Raw genomic sequence first — 22,011 nt, forward strand, 5'->3', positions numbered from 1 at the left:
GAACTTTAATTGTCAGACATTTAAATTGATAAGATAAGACTGTTGATAAAATATTATTGTTGAAATATTTTTGCAATTATTGTGTTTACACTGTTTAGATATAATACATGTAATAAACTGAAATTTTTCTGGAAACAAAATGGTCTTTTGATTAAATAGTACGTGATAATAAGCTCATGGTTAAATAGTATGTGATAATAACATCATCACATGGTTTGTCTGGTATCAGGCCCAGTATCATGCCCCCGCGTGCCAGTATCAGGCCGAGACTGAAGCCTGATACCAGACAAACCATGTGATAACCTATAAGTACAGCTCTTCCTGTAGCCTCTCTGTATCTATATCAATCTGATCCAAGATCAGTGGCCACTTCCACTTTTGCAGCCTTGAAATGGGAGGCCCTGTTGAGAAATTGTTACTAGGTGTCATCTTGGCCTCATGACATCAAAATGTGAACAGCATGATGAAGAGTTCTAATTGAACCAGGAAATATATTAAACACATGTTGTGAATTTGTTAGAGAACAAGTTGTATAAAAGGTACTGACACACTTAACATGCTTTCAAAGTTTATAAGGTGAAATTCAGCTTACTTGTAACGATTATTGTCATCCTGAACTCTCACCTCTCAATGCGGAATATCCCTATCTCTATATTTCTGTGGTGTGATAAAGTGTCTAACATGAACACAGTGCAACATGATGTTGTATGAAGCAGACAGTCTGCATATGTGCATGCTACTATGAAGCTACGGTATAAACATGCTTTAACAGGTTCCAAATGCTGTGTTGAGTCACAATGTGCTGTCATCATTTTATAATTGACTTCACCTTGTGTTATATCACAAGTGTCTGGCGAAGTTGGTCTGCAGTAAGCAGTGAACGCACCCTTGTATAACAATTTATACAACAGGCGCCGAGCTGAGCCGCGACTGGCCAACCATCGGCGGCGCTTCATTCACAAACCGCAGCGTGGCGGTGATTCGCCGGGGCCTCTCTCACGCCCGCACCACGTGAAGTCAGTGACGTGCTTATGTAAATACACTGGCAGAGGTGTGGCTCTATGATTAAATCGAGCGAACCACCCTCTTCTCCGGCAAAGTGACGCAGATTGGTTTCGCGCTCAATGACGCTGAGACGGGCAGCTCTCTGAACCAATGGAAACAGATTAAGGGGCGGGGAATTGGAGGAGTAGATGGAAATGAGGTCACCCGGCTGCACGGCAGCGTCAGCGTAGTGAGTGGAAGAGTCGAAAGATAGCAGGTGTGTTCGGAACAGCGTAGACCAAGTACTGTCTTACTGTTTGGATTCAACCTCAAACCAAGCAACCTTTTACTCCACAACGCTACCAGAATCGTCCAGTTTGTAAGGTACGTGGACCTCTAAAACTCACTACTCTCACAGACACGGGCGTCTTACAGGCTAAGTTGCATAACTGTGTCAGTGGACTACAGGCTGACGGCTGACACAGTGAATGTATTTGGAGTCACAATACAGACTTTGCATGTCAAACTTGATATATGGAAGATTTACACTTGTCGTATTACAGTAGAGGGTCGAAAACGCGCTGTCGAATGCATTGTCAGACGTTCTTTGGGTTTGTCGTCACATGAAAAGTTCCAACACAACACCTTACATAAAGAGCAGCGACTGCAGCACATGGCCGTGGAGTTTGGCATGCACAAACGATTAGTGACTTTTCCTGCAAGAGATGCTCCTCTTGCCGGGATGCGTGCTCTTATTAGTAGTTCTTACATACACTTCAAGTGAAGTTGTAGATATAAAAAAATAAATAAATAACACTGTCGCATCAGTATCCTTAGTACCCTGTTTTGGGATTTTGGGGCTTCTTTTATGGATTTTGTTTGCTAGTGCTAGTTACAAAAATGAGAAGAAATGTATTTCATGAGATAGATACTTTCTCTTGGAGATTAACAAAGTAAATCAATCAAATACTAGTCACCAGTTCTAAGTGAGAAAAATCCATCCATTTATTTTCTATGCCGCTTATCCTCACCAGAGTCGCGGGGGTATGCTGGAGCCTATCCCAGCTGACTTCGGGCGAGAAACAGGGTACATACTGGACTAGTCACCAGCCAATCACAGGGCAAGGTGACAAAAATAACAAGAGGAAACATATTTGATTAGATACTTTACCAATCTCCTAGATAAAGTACCTATCAATGAAATACATTTCCTCTTATTTTTGTCACTAGTACTAGTACCCCCGTCTGATAACCAGTACATTTTATATAAATTATGTTTAACCTATATCTAGTATCAATATTCAACTATTTTAGTGTACCAGTAGTTGACATTCTGTAGCATTGTGCAAAGCAAAGATGTATTCATTTGTGTTCTGTCTTTTTTTCCTAAAGAAATTCAGAAAAAAACATTCATAATACCAATACATAGGTTCCACATACAATTGTGACTGTTTATTGTACTCCCAATAAGTACACCTTTGGTTGCATGTTGGTATATTCAGTATAGTATAGTATAGTATAGTATACATTTTATTTTTCTCCTGCTTTGATTTTACCTGAGCGTGAGAAAGTGTACAGAAGTTGCTTGGAGACAGTGATGAAACAAGTCCATTCAGGTTCTAATTGGCCATATATATACTTCCGTCCACTTTTACACTACATGCCAAGTACAATCAGTGTCTTGACCTGCTCACTCTACAATCTGAATTTGAAATTCTGTATTCAAGTCATCAAGGCTCAGCATGAATATCATTTGTTTTTAAATGTAGTACAGTGACTGACTGGCTCACTATCAGTCTTACTTGTGGCAATACAAAAAAAAGTGCCTTTTCCTTTTAAACCGAAGTTACTCGGTGTTATTTATGGGCCTGATTTTGCCCACAGGCTGCCAGTTGAACAACCTTGGCCTATAGCATCAGCAATCCTTAAACACTTTTGAATTTAAAAGGACTTTCATTGATTCTTAATGGCACACTAAACATGTTTCCAATTGGAAGCTGTTCCATTCATCCCTTCCTCAGCCTGGAGCAACTTTAAATGAGTGAAATGTCTCATGTATAACCTATAATTATTTTATGTGCCTCATTGTATCCAATTAACCTTCTAGGGTGAGTGTGCAGTTTGTACCCCTCTCAATGATCATGGTCACTTCTCTCTCACCCTACATCACAACCTTTGTGCATCCTGACGGGAATAACATTTACTTTAGAGGTGTCACATCTTGTGTTCTTGCCAGTGCAGCGGACTCAAAAGCGAGGTTGCAGTGATGTCACAGTGACGATGGAGAGAAGGGTAGCCGGTTACCTGAGTAGAGCACTCAGGAAGTCCTCAGGCCCCACTCGCACCTGCTAAGCAGGATGAAACGGGTCAATAACGGTCTGTTGGTTTATGGTCCTAGATGAATAATCATAGTATTGTTTTGGTCTGACCTGGAAACCTTCCACATGGACTGGATGAAGCATCTTTAGTCATGATTGGAAACAGTCATGACGTTTACTCTAATTAAATGTCAAGTCAGACGAGAAGTCATTGTATTCATATTAATTATTTTCTCGGACGAGACACATGGTCATGGTTTAATTTCTTTCTGACATAATTTAAAGTTTATGTTAATGGAAAGCACACCCAATAAAAACCAACCAAACACCACTTACGCCCACATTCACCGCATAATCATCTACCATCAGTGTCAAGATGTTGTTGGTCTCCTTTGTTGAGGTGTCCACCCGTCTGTTTAAAATGTAATGACACACAGTGTTGTTTTAGCAAACCGTTTACTTCTGTCATGTTGTCTCACTGTTGGAGATGGCGTTTTCCTATTGAAGAGAGCATAATGCCACAAAACCAACACAACCGAGATGACATTCTTGCGTTTGACCCTTGATGGTTGATCTTTTTGAAAGGGTTGGTGGGAGGGCTCAGATGGAACACACCCGCTCTTCTTTTAAAGGCCACACTGTTTGAGCCAGGCAATACTTTCACTGGAGATCACAAGATGAACCCTGCTATGTGCTCTATTGCACCAGACTAGAAGGCATTGAACCTTTTGAGCTTTTATGACCTTTCACTGAACAAATGTTTAGTATCTCCTAAAAAATAGTAAACTCCTCACCTTCTAGCAACCGTTTTAGTACTGTATATCTTAAGGGACAATACTAGAGGAATGAAATTTAACTTGTACTTTAGAGTAGTAAGGTAGATTAACTGTAGATTAAATTTGACAACCCACAGTCATTATTGTCTGAATGCCTGGCGACACAAATGAGTGAAAATATATTGTTTTCCATAATCAAGCAAGGGTTGTTAACATTGATAAAGGGAAGCCGTTGTTCACTGATGAAATGTGAATTTTAATTTTACGCTGTGTACTATACATTTACAAGTCCGCCCCTTGCTAAACTTGCCGAGGAAGCTGAAGATTATGGCGGAGTTAAGTAGGTCCCTTTCGTCACTTGAACCCTCACCTGTGGGGCATCCTCAGTTGGAAAGGAGGAGCAGCACAATGTGATTAACGTCAACCAGTTCCACCAGAGATGTCATCATGGGGGGGTGGAACAGTGAATTCCGTGAGGATTCAGGCAGTGTTAGAGCGCAATGGTTCTGACACTAAATATTGGCACTGTGGGCACAATTTAGACATGTTCACTGTGAGATGTGCTCACTTATGTTGCCAGTAGGGGATATTGGGTTCCACAACAAGGCAATATTACATGCATTATCATTCACTGTCCTGTTCTTGTGAGACAGCTTTTCCATTAAACGAGAAATATCATGTTTTAATCTTGCAAGATCTCGTGACACTCCTAGTTGCCAGCTGCTGTATATAGGCAATAATGGCTTTGTGATGACTTAACTTCAGTGGATAGGCTTCATCTCTGTAGTATTGTTCCTAGAGAAGATACAGTGAGACTAAAATGGCTGCTGAAATGTGAGGGGTAAACAGTTTTGTGAGGCTAACATTTCATTATTGACGTGAATGTTCTTCCCTCAGCAGATTTCCACCAACAGCAGCACCTTGACAATGGGGTGATTGTTCTCTCTTCAGTCCACTCACCAGCAACAGGAATAAGACCGCACTCATCCTGATGTCAGAAGACTCAGACTCCAAGCACTTCTGCTTCTCAGTACTGGAGGAGCAGGATGGATCTCCAGCGTGCAGAGTGTCCACGTCGTGCAGCACCATGCCAAGGGGGGCCTCGGGATGCAGCTCGATGGCACAGCTCCAGAGGATGAGCAGCTACAGCCAAAGTGGGCCTGACCTCGGCCTGCCGTCGGAAGGCAGCGACAGCAGCGGTCAGGACCCTCCCACCTCGTCACGCAACCATCGCAAAAGCACCCGCTCCCGGACGCTTCCGGAGGAGGATGTTGAGATGAAAAGTAGCGGGTCCAGCGGCAGCGGCACCGAGTCGCACGGCAACGAGAGCCATGGAAACGACAGCCACGGCAATGAGAGCAACGGCTTGGAGTCGGTGGCCAGCTCCAATAGTAACAGCAAAGATTCCGCTTTGCTGGAATCTGCTGAAAGCAACAAGAGGTGAGTGAATGTGTTTTTAAGTAGCAAGTACGTAACCTTTGCAAGTAGGACAGGGGTGTTGTGGTCTTGTGAAAGGATACGTGTGAGGAGGCAGGCGGCCGAGTTTTGAATGTATGTGAGTATAAGGAGATTGGTGGGATACTGGAACATGGGATATTTACACCGACCCACTAGAAACCTTTCAATCATACCTACACCAGTGTTCACAGCATCACTCGTGAGCCACTTTTTCCCGTCGGAGTTCAACAGCTGTCCTTGTCCAAGCAGTAGCAGAAAGTGTAGCAATTCTACACTTGATCAAGCATACTTGAGATTTGTAAGATCAAAACACGATCACTGCATAAGACTTTAAAATGCGATATTGATGTCTACTTCACTACTTCCTCACTGCACTCTATGTCTTTACTGTAGTACTTTTAGGTATGAATTAGTTGGATGCAGGGTTGAAAGTGTGTGGAAAAAAGTAGAGGCTATTAGAGAATATACGTACAGTATATGAGATATTTCTTAAAGTTCATAAAAGGGCAAGACATCTATCTCTACAATGACGAAAAAGGCTTGCAGCCTCTTGAAAGGAGACCAGTCCAGGGAAAACCAAATGACTGCTGCTCTCAGTAGGAAGTCCGGACTTGCGTCATCTGGCAAAGCAGCAGTTGGATGTCTCCCAAAGCCAGAGGGACCGCGTTTCACAGTTGAAAGTCTTTGTTTATCATCTTAGCAACGCATTTGGGTTTTTTTCTACATTTGGCACTGGTGGTGCATGTTGTCACGTTTTGACTCCCGCCTCAGTGGAACATGCACGTAGCAACGGCATTTGCAATGCGACGTCATCATTGTTACATATTAATACACGTTTGGCACCATCTTGGACACATCCTCAACTAAGAGGGCAAAACCCTTCATAGACTAGGGTGAGTGTCCAGGCTTACATCAGCATGTTAAGGAAGGAAGATGTTCTTTTCCAGGGAGAGACAGGAACTAGACCTTCTTGAGCAACCACAATTACGTCGAACATCCTCCTCAAGTCACTGTGCCTTGATCTTCAACTCTGGTCAAGACAAAAACAGACTCCCTTGTTGCCACATAAAGCTCTTTCCTTTGGCAACATCTTTCCTTGACCCAATTGCTCTAGCCAAACTTGAGACACAGCTGACAACGCATGTTCACTTTGTTCTTGCACTTGAAGATGCTATTTGCAAAAGTGTTTCTATTAGTAGTTGCGTAAGCAGGCTATTTATAGTGAGAGTCGCCATTACAGGTAGCTGTTAATAGTCTTTGGTTAAGCCTTATTGCTCAGTAAGGTGGTAGTATTTAACAATGTCTCAGAGGTTCCACTGGGAACAAGTCGTTTTGTGTGTCTAGCTTTAATGCTTATCAGCTTTTTTTACACACACACACACACTGTAACTCTGCACTTGTCCAATGTAATACAGTAGATGCCATCACAATATAATGTAACATTGTGGCGTGGGACTGGAGGGCCCAGACATTAGCAACACTAGCATAGCTTTTTGAGCTACAGTGCTAACATTACATCATACAGCATAACAGCTAAACCATGCTAAATTAGCATATTCACTAAAAACATTTGCATCCGACTTATGACCTCTGACTTTCGGAGCTTTTCAAATTATTTTGAACACAAACAAAAAAATAAACGCAAGCAAAGACATAACCTTTGCGCTGCACCTGCGCTTTGGGGTGCGCTTGGCGGAAGTAACAAAATGTTCAACGTACACATGGGACGGGCTTTTCTCGCTCGGTGCGGGTCAGAGATGGTATCATTTCTATGATGGAGAGGCTTTTTTTTAGTACTTCAAAAGCGTTTGAGTACCTCTTGGGTTAAAGTGGAGCAAAAGTTGCTCAAACTCTACGGACACACAGAAATCATAAAGTCAATTTTGCATCGTTGGAGACTCTTCCAGAAATTGTCTTCTTACACTGAAATTAAGTATATTAAAAATAGCCATTTCTCCTGTAATCCAGATGTGCATTTTACTCCAATGCAGTTTTACTTAAATGCTAATCAATATAGAGCAAATGCTTATATTTTCTGGAAGCATGCAGGAAACCAAACTCATGGTTACTGCAATACTAAAAGGACAAAAGGACAAGTAGTGCTGCTTGCTTACTTATTAGTTTAGTGACTAGAATTGTTTTCATGCAGGGAAGCTAACACGCTACCATTTAATTAGGCTCCCATAAAAGGCCTTCTAATTATTCACCTAGTCCATGTTGGGTCTGGCCACTTTAAAAGCAGCTGTCGCATTTCTCCATTTAACAGTATTAAACACACCCTTATAGTACTTGCTATTTGTTGTTTATTTATAGCCAGATAAGCTTTCTATTTAGGTGCACCGGAGCTGTGAGTCAGTCTCTCACCATCTATTTTGGCCTGTTAAGACTTGTTAAGCTTGTAGGTTAATCTAAAGAAACACACACAAACTCTTTTAGATTGACCTGATGTCCTAGAGTATGCGGTTAGTTTAAATTAGTGCTTTTGGTTAATTGAGTCATGTGACAGCAGGTGGTTGTCTTCTATTTCCTAGTAGACTCGGACACCTGCTCTGAATAATGTTCATAGACTATTTGACCAGTGAGACCATACAGTGAGCAGTGAAAGATTGCCAGTGTATTTTCACATAGTGCTGTCTGTAACAAATAGCCATTACAGCCTCAAGTGGGCTGTTTTTATCAGTGTCAAGATACTTATCTACCTATTCCTCCCATGGTTTTGCATGACCTCATTTCTCCCTACACCCTGCTGAGGACCCTTTCAGCGAGACCCTGATTAAGGTTCTCCAGAAGGGGATGCTGACATTTCATCTTGGAGTAGGCTTCTTTTGTCATCCCTCTCCCAAAAAGAGACAAAGCAGCATGTGCGTGTTACGTATTCTATTCCACCAAATCAGCTGCAAAGACACTGCAAACTGTGAGATACAGAATTGCAGTACAGCAGTTTTTCCTCATTCTTATGTAACCAGAACACCTTAGGACCACCTTGAGCGGCATCTCACCTAGGTGTAGATGAAATGTTAGTGAAAAATAGGCATACCACTGTGTTAAGTCAACCATAACACACATGGAACATTAAGAACATCAAATCTTGGTCGTAGCTGCCTTTGCTTGAGCTCATTTTTGTTTACCTGGCCCAAACTCACTTCAAAAGAACAATGCACTCAGTCATCAATGCTGTTCTGCTCCTCTGTCCACCCCTCAGCTCCAACTCCCACAGTCCATCTCCCCCCAGCAGCTCTAATGCCTTCAGTTTGCTGAGCTCCGAGCAGGACAACCCATCCACCAGTGGCTGCAGGTAGGCCGTCCTAGCTTCTTTATGAAGCCATCTATTTTATCCTTCTCGTGCACGTCTTGAACGGGCCAAAATGTGCATATGCCACTTGCAGCAGTCAAGAATCTGCCAAAGCCAAGACCCAGAAGGAGGTGCTGAAAACCCTAAAGGAGCTGAAGCTTCATCTGCCGACCGAGAAGAGACACAACAACAAATCCACCACGTTGAACACCCTCAAGTATGCCTTGCGCTGTGTCAAGCAGGTGGAAGGTAAAGTCCATGTCACTTGTAGTAGTCTTTCTAAGCAATGCTTTTAACAGTAAACGTCAATTGGAAATTGCTTTTGTGCAGCCAATGAGGAGTATTACCAGCTGCTGATGACCAATGACAGTCAACCATCAGGCCTGGATGTTTCTTCATATACCATAGAGGAAATAGACAGCATTACTTCTGAATACACCCTCAAGAACAATGTAAGTCAATGAGTTATAACATCATTATTACAAGTAGGTGTGTAGTTGTTCTTTGTGAAATTAGAAAAATGGTATTTTGTGTTTTTAACAACAGTTGACCTCAGACTTTTGTTGGTTGCTTAGTTAGCATTTGTTATTCAAAACCTACAGCACTTAAAAGGACCTATTATGCTTTTCTGACCTCTAAATGTTGTTAGAATGTTGTATTGTCGTGTTAATTGATGCCAAGGTTTAAAATAATGAGGTTTGTGTATTTGGAAGTGATCCCTGAAAGAAGTTTGGGATAGCTCTAAACGCTCGGTTTCAGAGTTTTTTTTTTTCCTCACACCGCCGTGTGAGAAGTCATCAGCTCCAAGTCGGTGACTTCCTTATATGAGCGCGCCCTGGTACAAGCTGTTAGCTGTACAAGCTGAGTGAGACCAATCACAGTGGAGTGGGCGTGCCCAGGGCGAGCCATGTGTAGAATAAATTAAAACTGAGCATTTTGGGAATCCAAGGAAATACAGCTGGAATAGGTGCAGATTCTGGAAGATCTTAGAAAGCTTCCTGTGCGGTTATTGTGTGTAGGTGCTCTATAGGAGTCCACGGCTCAATGCAAAGGGCCCAAAATGAGCATAATACTATAGTTCCCCTTTTGTAAAGTGGACTTCATAATGACGGTATAATAAGTTAATAATAATTTTATCCTGTCACTTTTAAGCTATAGGTTTTCATGACTTTATGAAGAAAACGTCCTTCCTATAATATCACTTCTGACATACTCTTAGCCCCCACTCTTTTTATTGAATTTTATTGACAATTAGCCTTGGCAGAGTGCAATGTGATGCGATCCAACCATGCGTTACACATTTCACATGTCTATGGTCACTATTTTAACTGTGATCGTCTCTCCAACAGGATATTTTTGCGGTTGCCGTGTCACTCATCACAGGAAGGATTGTGTACATTTCTGACCAGGCAGCCTCTATCCTCAACTGCAAAAGGGAAGTGTTCAAGAACAGCAAGTTTGTGGAGTTCTTGATCCCACAGGATGTCAGCATGTTCTACAGCTTCACCACACCTTACCGCCTGCCATCCTGGAGCATGTGCACTGGAGCCGGTAGGTGACCTCCTACTTGGTAAAGTAACACTTTTCACATCGTTTTTTGATACAGGTCATGTTGATTTTGCTGGGACACATCCTGTGCCTATACATGACGACGACCTTTATGGAAAAATAATTGCCATTAACATCATTGCCTATAAACTTAAGAGTTGCTCATTAATGAAAATCTGTGACCACCTGCAGGAACCACAAGCCGGGCAATATCGTGTTACTCCTGAATTGAAACATGTCGTATTTCCCATTGCAGAGTCATCACCACCTGACTGCATGCAGGAAAAGTCCTTCTTCTGCCGTATTAGGTGGGTGGACGTTTGCTCGGTCACAGTCGTGGACCATCTGCTCAGACCTGTTTGTCATTTCTATTCATGCTTTCATTCCACTCCAGGTGTTTTTTTTATTATTAATTTATGTCATCACATGCATCTCACAATTCTTTTTCCATGATAGTTTGTTTGTCACTTCAGCACACCCATAACAGGCTGAACAGTCCTAATTCGGGTCAATAGCAAATGAACTCATTCATCTCCTTAATCTCCTTATAAGATTCATTCATTATTCACCGAGACATTTAGGGAAAATGTGGAGAAAAAGTAGTGTTTCTTTTTTTTTTTTTTTTTTTACAAAACTACATTAAAATGTTGTTGACAAACAAGAACATGTCGTCCTGTTAGTGTTCAAAATTTTGAAAGTCTTCCTCCGTTTCTAGTGGCGGCAAGGAGTGTAAAGGTGACCTGCAGTACTATCCCTTCCGCATGACTCCATACCTGATGAAGGTCCAAGTCACAGTTGACTCTGAGGACCAGTTCTGCTGCCTCTTATTGGCGGAGAGGGTGCACTCGGGTTATGATGGTAAGAAGACTGCTCCTAAATGAATACTTCTGGTTCCAGCCAAGGCCTAACACCTGAAAATATTATAGATGATAGTGTTCATGTTTTGTTTTCTTAAAGTTTGGGGTTTTATTTTTTATTTTTTTACATTTTCATAGCACCCAGGATACCCACTGACAAGCGCATCTTCACCACCACACACTCTCCAAGTTGTGTATTTCAGGATGTGGATGAACGGTAAGCGGCGACAACAAGAAATGTCACAGCATGGTCATTGTTTTTGTTTGTTTTGGGCATGCTTATTATTTATTACATTTAGGAATATTCCTTAAATACAGGTGCACAATTCAACATCCACAACAGAATATAGAGTGAGTAACAATGTGCATCACTTGTGCAGTGATAAAAGAAAAAAGGTATTGTTAAAAAATACAAATAAATAAATAGAATAATCAATAAATAGAAAATAAATGGTTGTTTGTCCATATTTGCCAATCCAGGGTGTACCCCGCCTCTCGCCCGACGTTAGCTGGGATTGGATGCAGTTTATCCATGACCTTGACGAGGACTAGTTGTACAGAAAAAAGATGGATTTATATTGTTAAAGTTGGAACTCATGCTTGTGCTGTTGAACTGATCATTCAATGTCAGATTTTAAATTTCGGATGTATTTTTCCTCTGCGTTGTAAAAGCAGTATTGATAAATGCGTCTTAATTAACTTTTAATTAAATTAAATAATTTAATTTAACTTAAATACCCAATACTTCTGTCCATGCATATAGTGTACAGTTGGGCCCCATCCACGGGCCAGTAATTAATAGGTTTGTAAATGCATATCAATTTTGGAGATTAATTTGGAGATTTTGGCATTAATTTTAATTTGTAAAATAATATAAAAATAGCATACTAAATATGGTATATGTATTGTATGTTTCAGGGCAGTTCCTCTTCTAGGGTACCTCCCCCAGGACCTGATTGGCACGCCGGTCCTCCTTCACTTGCACCCTAATGACAGACCCATCATGCTGGCCATTCACAGGAAGAGTGAGTTGATGGAATATGAAAAAGTGGAAGAAAATTGAATCAAGAAAATTGATCTGTCCCCTAAGTGATAATACCTTTTGTCTGCGTCTTAGTCCTCCAATACGCAGGGCAGCCATTTGACCACTCATCTATCCGATTCTGTGCACGCAATGGCGAGTATGTCATCCTTGACACCAGTTGGTCCAGTTTTGTCAACCCCTGGAGCCGCAAGGTCTCCTTTGTTATCGGGAGACACAAAGTGCGAACGTAAGACCACCGTGTTGGTCCTTGATCCATAACGCAAGAGACTTTTAGGATGTACTCCATCTTAACTTTTTATTTTTTGGATTCCAGGGGACCTGTGAATGAGGACGTATTTATGGCCCCGATCTCGGCTGGTGCTGAGAAGACCATGGACTCTGATATCCAGGAGATCACTGAGCAAATCCACAGACTCCTTCTGCAGGTGGGAGATAACGACAAAATTATAAGATTCAAGGGAGAGTTCGTCATTAACATTATTTTTGATGCATCAGCCGGTTCATAACAGCGGGTCCAGTAGCTACCGAAGTCTGAACAACACTGACCATCTCCTGGGCATGACCTCCTCGGGTGAGAGCCTCAACAATGGCAATGCTAGCAAGTTCCATCTCGAGGAGGACGAAGTAAGCAGCAAAGCCAGGCCGGTGAGTGAACCTATATAGTGGACCCTCAGAAAATAGGATCCTGGAACTGCTTTTTTCACTTCCAGATGTTAACAGAAGTTATTGTCTGTGTCATAGCGAACCTTTCAGGAAATCTGCAAGGGAGTTCATCTACAGAAGAGCCAGGAGCAGAGCAAGAACGTTCATATTGGTAAGTCCACATCTGAATATTTGACTTTGGAAACTGATGATTAGTGCGCCAAACCTCTGCCCTCTCCCCATAGAGTCTGTGCAGAAGAGCCCTGCTGTGGTTCGGCCCAAGGACTCTGCCACTCTCCTCAACTGGAAGGAGACGGGGACGCTGGCAGACGAAAGTAGACCCTCTTTCCATGAAGAGGTGTCTTTGAATGATCAGACTGTCTGCTCCTACCAACAGATCAGCTGTCTGGACAGTGTTATCAGGTACAAACTTACTGTTTTAATTTAATGTGATTTAATTGGGCACAAAGTCACAACTGTCAATACCAGGTCGATGCACAGTGGGGATGTTGATCCGGGTGTTGTTCCTGCCGGTTGTTTCCCGTAAAACCGGTCCCAAAGGTGTTGCAACCGGATGTAGCAATCCTGGTCGGGAGTTGTCACTGTCTCTCGCCATGGACGTGGTCCGTCATCAACAGAGCCTGTCATGCAGGTTTCTGATTGTGGGTTGGGAACAGCCGATAGTCCTGGCTATATTACTGTAGCTCAAACCGGCCACCACCATACCCAGTGCCCAGAGATGACGTTCACGTGGTAGACGTGGCATGATGCTGTTCACTGAACTAACAATGCTGGCCTTTTTTGGGCCTTTTATATAGGCCTCCAAAACCATTCCTCAAATTATGCACCCACTGACTATTGTGCAATGTGTATTTGGTCCAAACCATGTACAATCAATTGTGACAACTAATTATCTCAACTACCCGAGCACTAAGTCAACAATAAATCCACAAGGTATAATTACAACCCTCCTACAAGTATAATATACATTAATTTCGACCTCAAAGTTTCTATTGACTGTCAGTATATTTAAGTTCTTCCGTTTTCCAATTTTAGACATAGCAGCCTCTCTCCAGTTATTGACTCCTTCTAATTAATGTCCCATCCTCTGTGCAGTTTAGGTAAACACCTCGGCTGTAATTAGAGCATTTACAAAATATTTGCTCTAACTCCAACTTCACCATTGTGTTTGAGTGTGTCAAAATGTGATCCTATATGACTGTCGTGCTCTGATCCAAACTGTAGGTACTTGGAGAACTGTAATGTTCCCATTGCCCTGAAGAGGAAGTGCCAGTCCTCCTGTAACACCACGTCCTCTAACTCTGATGAGGACAAGCACAAAGGATGCACCACCGTGCAGGTTTCTGAAGGTACATTCCACCTCATCACTTCCATAAAAATGGCAAACAATATCATCTCATCACAAAAGAAAAACACTGCAACCTTCTGAGGCCTTCGGTTTAAATCTTTTCTCAAGACTAAAATGGCAGTCCCAAGTCAGTGTCTTTTTGTTCTCTGTTCTCTTTGGCAGAACCAGCCTTGTTGAAGGATCAGTCCCGTCTCTCCACTTTGGAAGACAAAAAGCCCAGTGATACGGCCACCGCGGTAGTGGGCACTTCGCTGCCCCTACCTTTACCTAACAAACCAGAAAGTGTGGTGTCCATAACCAGCCAGTGTAGCTACAGTAGCACCATAGTGCATGTTGGGGACAAGAAACCTCAGCAAGAATCAGGTACAGTGCAGTGAAAAAAACCGTCCTGTCCACCGGGTTTTCTCTCTTGTTGCATATTTGTCACAATAACATTCTTGGACAAAATAATGTGAGACACGTTTACCTAATTATTCCAAATCATGTGATATTGTCCACTCAAAATGAGGAGTAATAACGATAACTGCACCACTGGCAACTTATTTACAAGTACTGCAATATAGAGAATTGATGGATGCTTCCAAAATGGAATTTTTGATGTTTTAAATCTGCAAACTATATTTTAACTAGCACAATTCTCTTTGATAGAAGAGAAGAAAAATGTTGTTTATTATGTGGGCATCACAATTACATTGGTGTTTTAGCACATTTGCAACATTGTTTATTGAATTATTATTATTCAATCATTTTAATTTTGACTACTTTTAATTTATACAAAATTATAAATAGAAATAGGCAGTTTAAACTATTTGGAGTAAATAATGCATTGTGTGGTGTTAATTCCCAAACTATATTCAAACCTAACCAGACTGCAAATGTGCCATGAAAGAGAAAATAAAGCAGGAGAAGGGGAAAAAATAGTTTTCACAGCACTGTAAATGTATCTGCGTACTTTTCATGTAACACTTTGCTTGACATTTGCATATGTTGGTAATGTTATCTACTGTCAATGTGTGTAATAGGAGAACGTCCTCCATACATTCTGATGACATGACCACTGTGATGCATTTTTTGTGTGTCAAAGGTTTCATTATCTAAATGTTAAGTCTGCCATGTTGTGTATGCTAACACAGATAGCTAAAAAACATACATGTAGTGTATTTCTTTGTGGAACCATACAATTATTTGCTCTCTGTCATCCATGCAGAGATCATAGAAGATGTCTCAGGTGCAGGTGAGACTTTAGAATCTTCCCAGAACTCCACCGCGCCACCTTGCACGGTGGGACCTCCCAGCCAGGAGAGGGAGTCTTACAAGAAACTGGGCTTGACCAAGCAGATTTTGGCAGCCCACACACAGAAGGAGGAGCAAGCTTTCCTTTACCGCTTTAGGGAACTTCGCAAACTCACAAACCTCAAAGCCAACTGCTCGCAGTACCTGGAGCGCCAGAGGGAAAAGGTCACCTGTAACGGTACTGCTTAAAACCACACTAACACATGTCAGCATATATTTAGTGGAGTATATAGTATCAATATTTTGGTATGAATCTGCTCATGAGTAGTCCTCTTTATCATGTTGGTTACTTGGTTATTTGATCTCTTTGTGATAACTCCCAAATTCTGCTTCCTCACAGCAGTACCAGCTTCCCAACCCAGCAAGCAGAGTGGTCCGGTCGCCGGACCCAACCCGGGGCGGCGCGGAGTCCGCAATAAGAAGACCAAGTCGAAGCGAGCCAAGCAGACGGAGTCCTCAGACAGCACGGCGTCCCATCAAAGATATCACCACCAACAGTCACGAGCTCCCCCCCTCAACCACGGCCTTAACCCCACCTCCTGGTCTCCTTCAGAAACATCCCAGTCCACGTTCCCTGTGGCCTACCCTGCTGTAATCCCTGGCTACCCCCTCCAGGTTTACCCAAGAGCCACTTCTATATCTCATCGCACGGATCCCACTATGCAAGGCTTTGCTGACAATCAAGGGATCCCAGCTCCAACTTGCCCACCAGGCATCCATCATACACCCTACACTGCACCCATGGTCGCCCCCATTATGGCTCTGGTGCTCCCCAACTTCATGTACCCTCCCATGGCCGCTGGACCTCCACCCCAGCAGCCAATGTACCACCCAGAGACTGGGGGCTTCTCCAGCCAGGCACCGCCTTATTGTCAACCGGCTTTTCCTTCACAGGGAACATTCATGGCACCGCCACCCTTCAGCACTCAGACCCAGCTCAATACCCAGAACCCCTTTGCCCCTCAGGTGGGCTACATGACGCCATCCTTCTACTTCCCTCCGTCCTCAGAAACCCCAAAGGCCCCTGTGGACGGACAGTCTCGCTCCTCGACACCACAGTCTGGGGGAGGACGTGGAAGCAGGGCTTCCCCTCCGCTCTTCCAGTCTCGGTGCAGCTCCCCTCTGAACCTGCTGGAGCTGGAGCTGTCTGTGGACCGGCAGGACAGCACGATGCTGCCCCCTGGAGGACAAGGCGGCAACGCAGCTGAAAGAGAGAAGGGAGCAGGCAGCGGCGTGCAAGCCAAAGAAAGGGAGCTGCAGCAGGTAAACAAGGAAACATCACTTTTTTTTTTCCTCCTCTGCTTTTATTCCTGTGCCGTTTTTTTTCTGCCCCAGATCTCCCACAATGAACTGTAATGTCTGTATGTCCCGATTGTGCCACAATTGTGAGTCTTTGGGATGTTATTCCTCTGTCTCTTGGAAGGGATACCTCCAGAATAATTCAATTCTATGCCATGTATAAACTCAAAATCAGTCAAGAAGTCCAAAAATGAAATGTGGCCCTGGGTGTGTTAACACGTGATGTCATTATTCCTTACACCCTTTAGCCATCTCTCAGTCTCCCTGGTCCACCTGGGCCGTTGTATTACGAGGACACGTCCTGTGTCTCTGAGAGTTTGTCTTGGGATAAAGTGTTCTCTAGGCTGCTGGCTTGCAGCTTTGAGGTAGGCTAATCGTCCAAAAAGCTCCACCCTTGTTCAATATCATACCTACCCAATTCCATATGTCCATTACAACTTTAAATATATCTTTTTTTTCCTCCCTCCCTCACTTTCTTAAGCTTATGATGTGCGTACTTAAACTAATCACAGACCATTGCTGCAAAACTTGACATAAAAAACAAAACATTGAAGCAACAATGAAAAAACAACTTTTTGATGGTACACTTGTAATGGAACAATCTTGGGTGGACCAGTCGGTACAATATGTGCTATTTCATGACACGATGTTAGAACAGGAACAAATGCAACTTTGATTTATTTTTGTGAAATTACATTGTACACCTATAAAGGGAGCACGGGAGCAAAAAAATGTTCATAACTACTACTTTAATGCACGGTGTGCATAACTCGCATACACATTTGGATATTCTTGTATTTTAGTTTAGTGTACAATTTACATGGAAGACATTTAAGTTTTCTGTTTTTTAAATGTGCATGAATGCAATCTATGGATGTATGCTATCTTACAATGACAATAAATAGTATTGTGCACTACTTAAACACTTCTGTAAAGTATACTGCAAATACATAGTCGCCTCTATTGTAAGCCACAGGAGTTAACCACTGTTGTGACATCAGCTGTCTCACTCATAATGCTAACGCTCCATGTCTCTCCTCTCTTCCAGGTGTCTCGCCGTGATGGCCACAACAGCGACGCCAACTCATCCTCTAGCGACATGTTGGATATCATCCTGCATGAAGATTCTTGCTCGGGCACCGGCTCGGCCACTTCCGGTTCCATGGGCTCTCGGTCCAACGGTTGCGGAACCTCGGCAAGCGGAATGTCCAACAGCGGAACATCTAAGAGCAGAACCTCGGTCAGCGGGACATCTGGTAGCAGGACAGGTGTGATCATTTGTAATGCGTATAGGAAGTTATCAATACCAAGTCGGAACCTTGGCTAACGTGTTGCTTTTCCTCGCAGGTAGCAACAGCAGTAAATACTTTGGCAGTGTTGACTCGTCCCAGAACAGCCAGAAGGTGAAAGGTCACTTAAGCAGCAGTGAGATGGAGCAGAGCGACGACTTCATGAAGTACGCACTGCAGGATCCAATATGGCTGCTCATGGCCAACACCGATGACAAGGTGATGATGACCTATCAGCTCCCTTGTCGGTGAGTAGTAATTAGATTTTACCCTTACAATGATGTTTACCCCTCTTGTGTACACGAACAAAATATTACAAACACTACTCTGTATGATACATACCCTGGCTAACTGAAGTGATAGCATAATTCTGTGACAGGGTCAATCATGACTGACCTGCATCTTAAATGTGTGCCTACTGGCTCTTTGATGCCCTCTGGTGGTGTACTTGTACACATCCCAATATACTTGGACACCTTTGTGGAAGTTTATTTTATTTTCCTACCGTTTGTACTTTCTACGGTAGATCTCTGCCTATGCGCTGATTAAATAGTTTTTTTTTGTGGTCATTTTGAGTGACCGGGTTTGGTATCATGTAACCGTAATAATTGAGGTATTTGGGTCCACCAACTGCCGCTCGGTCCCGACGGGGGTCTGCCATTTGGTGATGTCTGGTTTAGAATATGAAAAATAGATCATCATTCGCAGCGGGTCTTGGACCACAACCCCCTTTTAAATAATAGATCTTCTGAAAATAGAAGACCAGTCATTTCCACACATGGCATGCATTCATTCATTTTCTACCACTTTTTCCTCACAAGGGTCATGGGGGGTGCTGGAGCCTATCCCAGCTGTCTTCGGGCAAGAGGCGGGGTACACGCTGGACTGGTGGCCAGCCAATCACAGGGCACATATAGACAAACAACCATTCACACTCACATTCATACCTATGGACAATTTGGAGTCGCCAATTAACCTAGCATGTTTTTGGAATGTGGGAGGAAACCGGAGTACCCGTAGAAAACCCACGCATGCACGGGGAGAACATGCAAACTGGCCGAGGGTGGAATTGAACCCTGGTCTCCTAGCTGTGAGGTCTGCACGCTAACCATTCATTCATTGGAAGTAGTGTATAAAAGTAGTATACATACACTACTGGTAAAAAACAAAAAAAACATTTTGAATTCTCTTTTTTCTTGCCATTTTTGTAGCAACACATTAATTTTCCCAGTTCAATGCTATTCAACTGATGCTCACAAGGTTATAGTAGCAGTGTATTCCTAACACTGTTTTTTTGCAGACAGAGTAGGTATTTGGCACATCTGTAGGAATTCTCAAGGCTTACTCATCCTCCATTTCTACAGATAAGGTTGAAAATTGTTGTTAATTTTTCAGTTTGTGTAAACCTCTGGCACTTCACCACTTCCTGTGCCGCAGTACCATTTGAAGTTATTCACTTGACTTGAACAACCTGAACAGTCATCACCAGTATGTATATGGCTAAAAGTTGTGTGTGTGTCTGTGCATGTTTATACACGCAGTGACATCCAGAAGGTCCTCAAAAAGGATCGCGAGAAGCTGAGGCTGATGCAGCAGAACCAGCCCCATTTTACAGAGGAGCAGAAGAAGGAGCTGATTGAAGTCCACCACTGGATGAAGAAGGGAGGTCTGCCTAAAGTCCTTGATGTCAAGGTACGCCTCTCTATGCTTAGTATGATGTTGCCTCCTCGGTACGTCAATTTGTAGGAAGAAATAAACCATGTTTCCTTGTGATACATTTTCTTACTTTCATAGTATTTAATTGTTTTTTTGGTAAAGGAGTTGAGATGAATCTGTAATGTGGAGCAGACTCACTGACCACTTCATTGTTGACACAATGATTGTACAACATATTCTTCCATATATAAAATTATTTAAGTGACCAGTCAAGCAAAGTTTCCAAATCAAAATTGTTTTTATTGCTGTAATTAAATAGTATTTATTATTTTTTTTTATATTTATATATGTTAATGAATTTTTGCATTGTTTTGTGATGCTTGATTTTGGATGTTTTCAAAGGCCACTTACTGTATAAAATGCACTATAATAAAAACAGGAATAATAAAAATCATAATAATGATGGATTAGGATGCTGAGGATCTCATTGGGAGTGACCAGGATAGATAGGATCAGGAATGAGTACATCAGAGGGACATTACATGTTAGAGGCCTTGGAGATAAAGTCAGAGAGTCCAGACTGAGATGGTTGGGACATGTCCAGAGGAGAGATAGTGAATATATTGGTAGAAGGATGCTGCCAGGTAGGAGGCGTAGAGGAAGACCAAAGAGGAGGTTTATGGATGAAGGAGGACATGAGGGTAGTTGGTGTGAGAGAGACAGATGCAGAAGACAGGGTTGGATGGAGCAAATTGATTTGCTGTGGAGACCCCTGAAGGGAAAAGCCCAAAGAGAAAGGTCAAAATCATAATAATACAAATTATTTACAAGTCCAAAATGTTTTTGGTGTGTTTAGAGTACTTGAGACTACTCCAGGAGCCAAAATGTATACTTTGATTGATTTTGATTAATTTATGACATTTTGTTATTAAGTGTTGAATAGCTTTTGAAACTGTAGTGGACCACTTTTTCCACTGGGTGGCGCAACTGCTCTACAAAGACTGTTTCACTCTACTTAATTGTGTATTGGATTGCAGGAAAAAATCCTCCTGATATCTGATGGGCTGCATTGTAGTCATCTGCAACCAAGTATTTCTGATCTTTACTGTAGTAGTCCTTGTAAAAAGGCTGACATGTTTTATTGTTCATTGGATTGGATCAATAAAATGGCCAGTGACTATGATATGAACTTGAGGCTTGAAGATGAGTTTTTGTTTAAAACATCTTTTGTCATCTAGGTGTGCTCCTGCTGCAACGGTGACCTCGACGATCTCCCGGATCTGGACCTTGTAGATCACGAGCCTGTGGAGCTCAGCTGCCAGCAGACGGCAAGAGAAGAGCCCTCCAGCATCACTGCTATCACCTCTCCTGACTCCTGATGTCAACAAAGTACACTCTAAACACAACATCACAAAGGAGGGACTTGAACACAGCAGCGTCAGACACCCCCATCATTCCAAAGTAATACCCGTCTCACTTTTGCTGTAATAATCCTGATTTATTGTAGAATGTATATTTTCTTAATTATTTATTTGAATGTTCAGTGTTCAGTTGTTGTTTCAAAATGTGCAGCGCTTTATGTACAGATGTGCAAAAGGGAACTTGGATTCAACGTTAAAGTATGTATGGCAGTAGTAGAGAGTGACTTCCAACAACACTTTGTTGCTGTAGGGTTTGGAGCACCATATGAACGCACAAGTGCACTTTGCGGGGCGCCGTGGTAGGATGAGGATTTGTGTTCATCTTTATCTCTATTGGCCCTTTTCAATTTGTTCATTTCTGTTTTTGCAAATTGTCCAATAAACCAGAGTGAACTACTGAAGTTGATGCCGGGCCCTTGATTACACATGCCGGGTGATCCCTCCATAGTGCTTTACCTCTCTGGCAGGACTAAACAAGCGGTGCCACATGAAAGTAGACTACTTCAAAGCAGAGGTGGTGTCTGTAAAGGTGACAATTATGGTGGACTTCAAAGTGTTGCATGGGGGAAAACACTTTGAATATCATAAGAGATTTAGCCATAGGAAAAACCAACCATCCATCCATTCATTTTCTATACCGCTTATCCTCAGTAGGGTCGCAGGCATGCTGGAGCCTATCCCAGCTGCACAATCAATTTCTAATTATGAGTGCATTGTTAATATAATGATGATTTTAAAATTAGCTTTTATATTATCTGGCACTA

At 42.5% G+C, this 22,011-nt stretch overlaps 1 protein-coding gene across 5 annotated transcripts; it reads left to right on the plus strand.

The window, feature by feature from the left end:
- The first annotated feature begins 1,201 nt into the window (after positions 1-1,201).
- per2 (period circadian clock 2) lies at positions 1,202-21,675 on the plus strand. Of its 5 annotated transcripts, none has more exons than XM_058067811.1 (24): positions 1,202-1,368; positions 4,976-5,518; positions 8,739-8,831; positions 8,923-9,077; positions 9,159-9,280; positions 10,178-10,379; positions 10,633-10,684; positions 11,092-11,234; positions 11,372-11,450; positions 12,152-12,258; positions 12,351-12,504; positions 12,592-12,703; positions 12,774-12,923; positions 13,020-13,092; positions 13,166-13,343; positions 14,166-14,290; positions 14,452-14,652; positions 15,497-15,760; positions 15,923-16,845; positions 17,130-17,246; positions 17,930-18,149; positions 18,229-18,418; positions 19,712-19,862; positions 21,065-21,671. In XM_058067811.1, exons 2-24 carry the CDS (start codon positions 5,070-5,072, stop codon positions 21,203-21,205), a joined length of 4,401 nt encoding a protein of 1,466 aa, XP_057923794.1. In that variant the 5' UTR covers positions 1,202-1,368; positions 4,976-5,069; the 3' UTR covers positions 21,206-21,671. The 5 variants fall into 5 exon arrangements, with proteins under 5 accessions (XP_057923794.1, XP_057923795.1, XP_057923797.1 ...); XM_058067812.1 differs by having other exon boundaries at positions 1,203-1,368; positions 4,979-5,518; positions 15,926-16,845; positions 21,065-21,675; XM_058067810.1 differs by having other exon boundaries at positions 1,204-1,368; positions 4,979-5,518; positions 21,065-21,670.
- Positions 21,676-22,011: the final 336 nt, after the last annotated feature.

This window comes from Doryrhamphus excisus, chromosome 3 (assembly GCF_030265055.1).
Source record: "Doryrhamphus excisus isolate RoL2022-K1 chromosome 3, RoL_Dexc_1.0, whole genome shotgun sequence".
NCBI lineage: Eukaryota > Metazoa > Chordata > Actinopteri > Syngnathiformes > Syngnathidae > Doryrhamphus > Doryrhamphus excisus.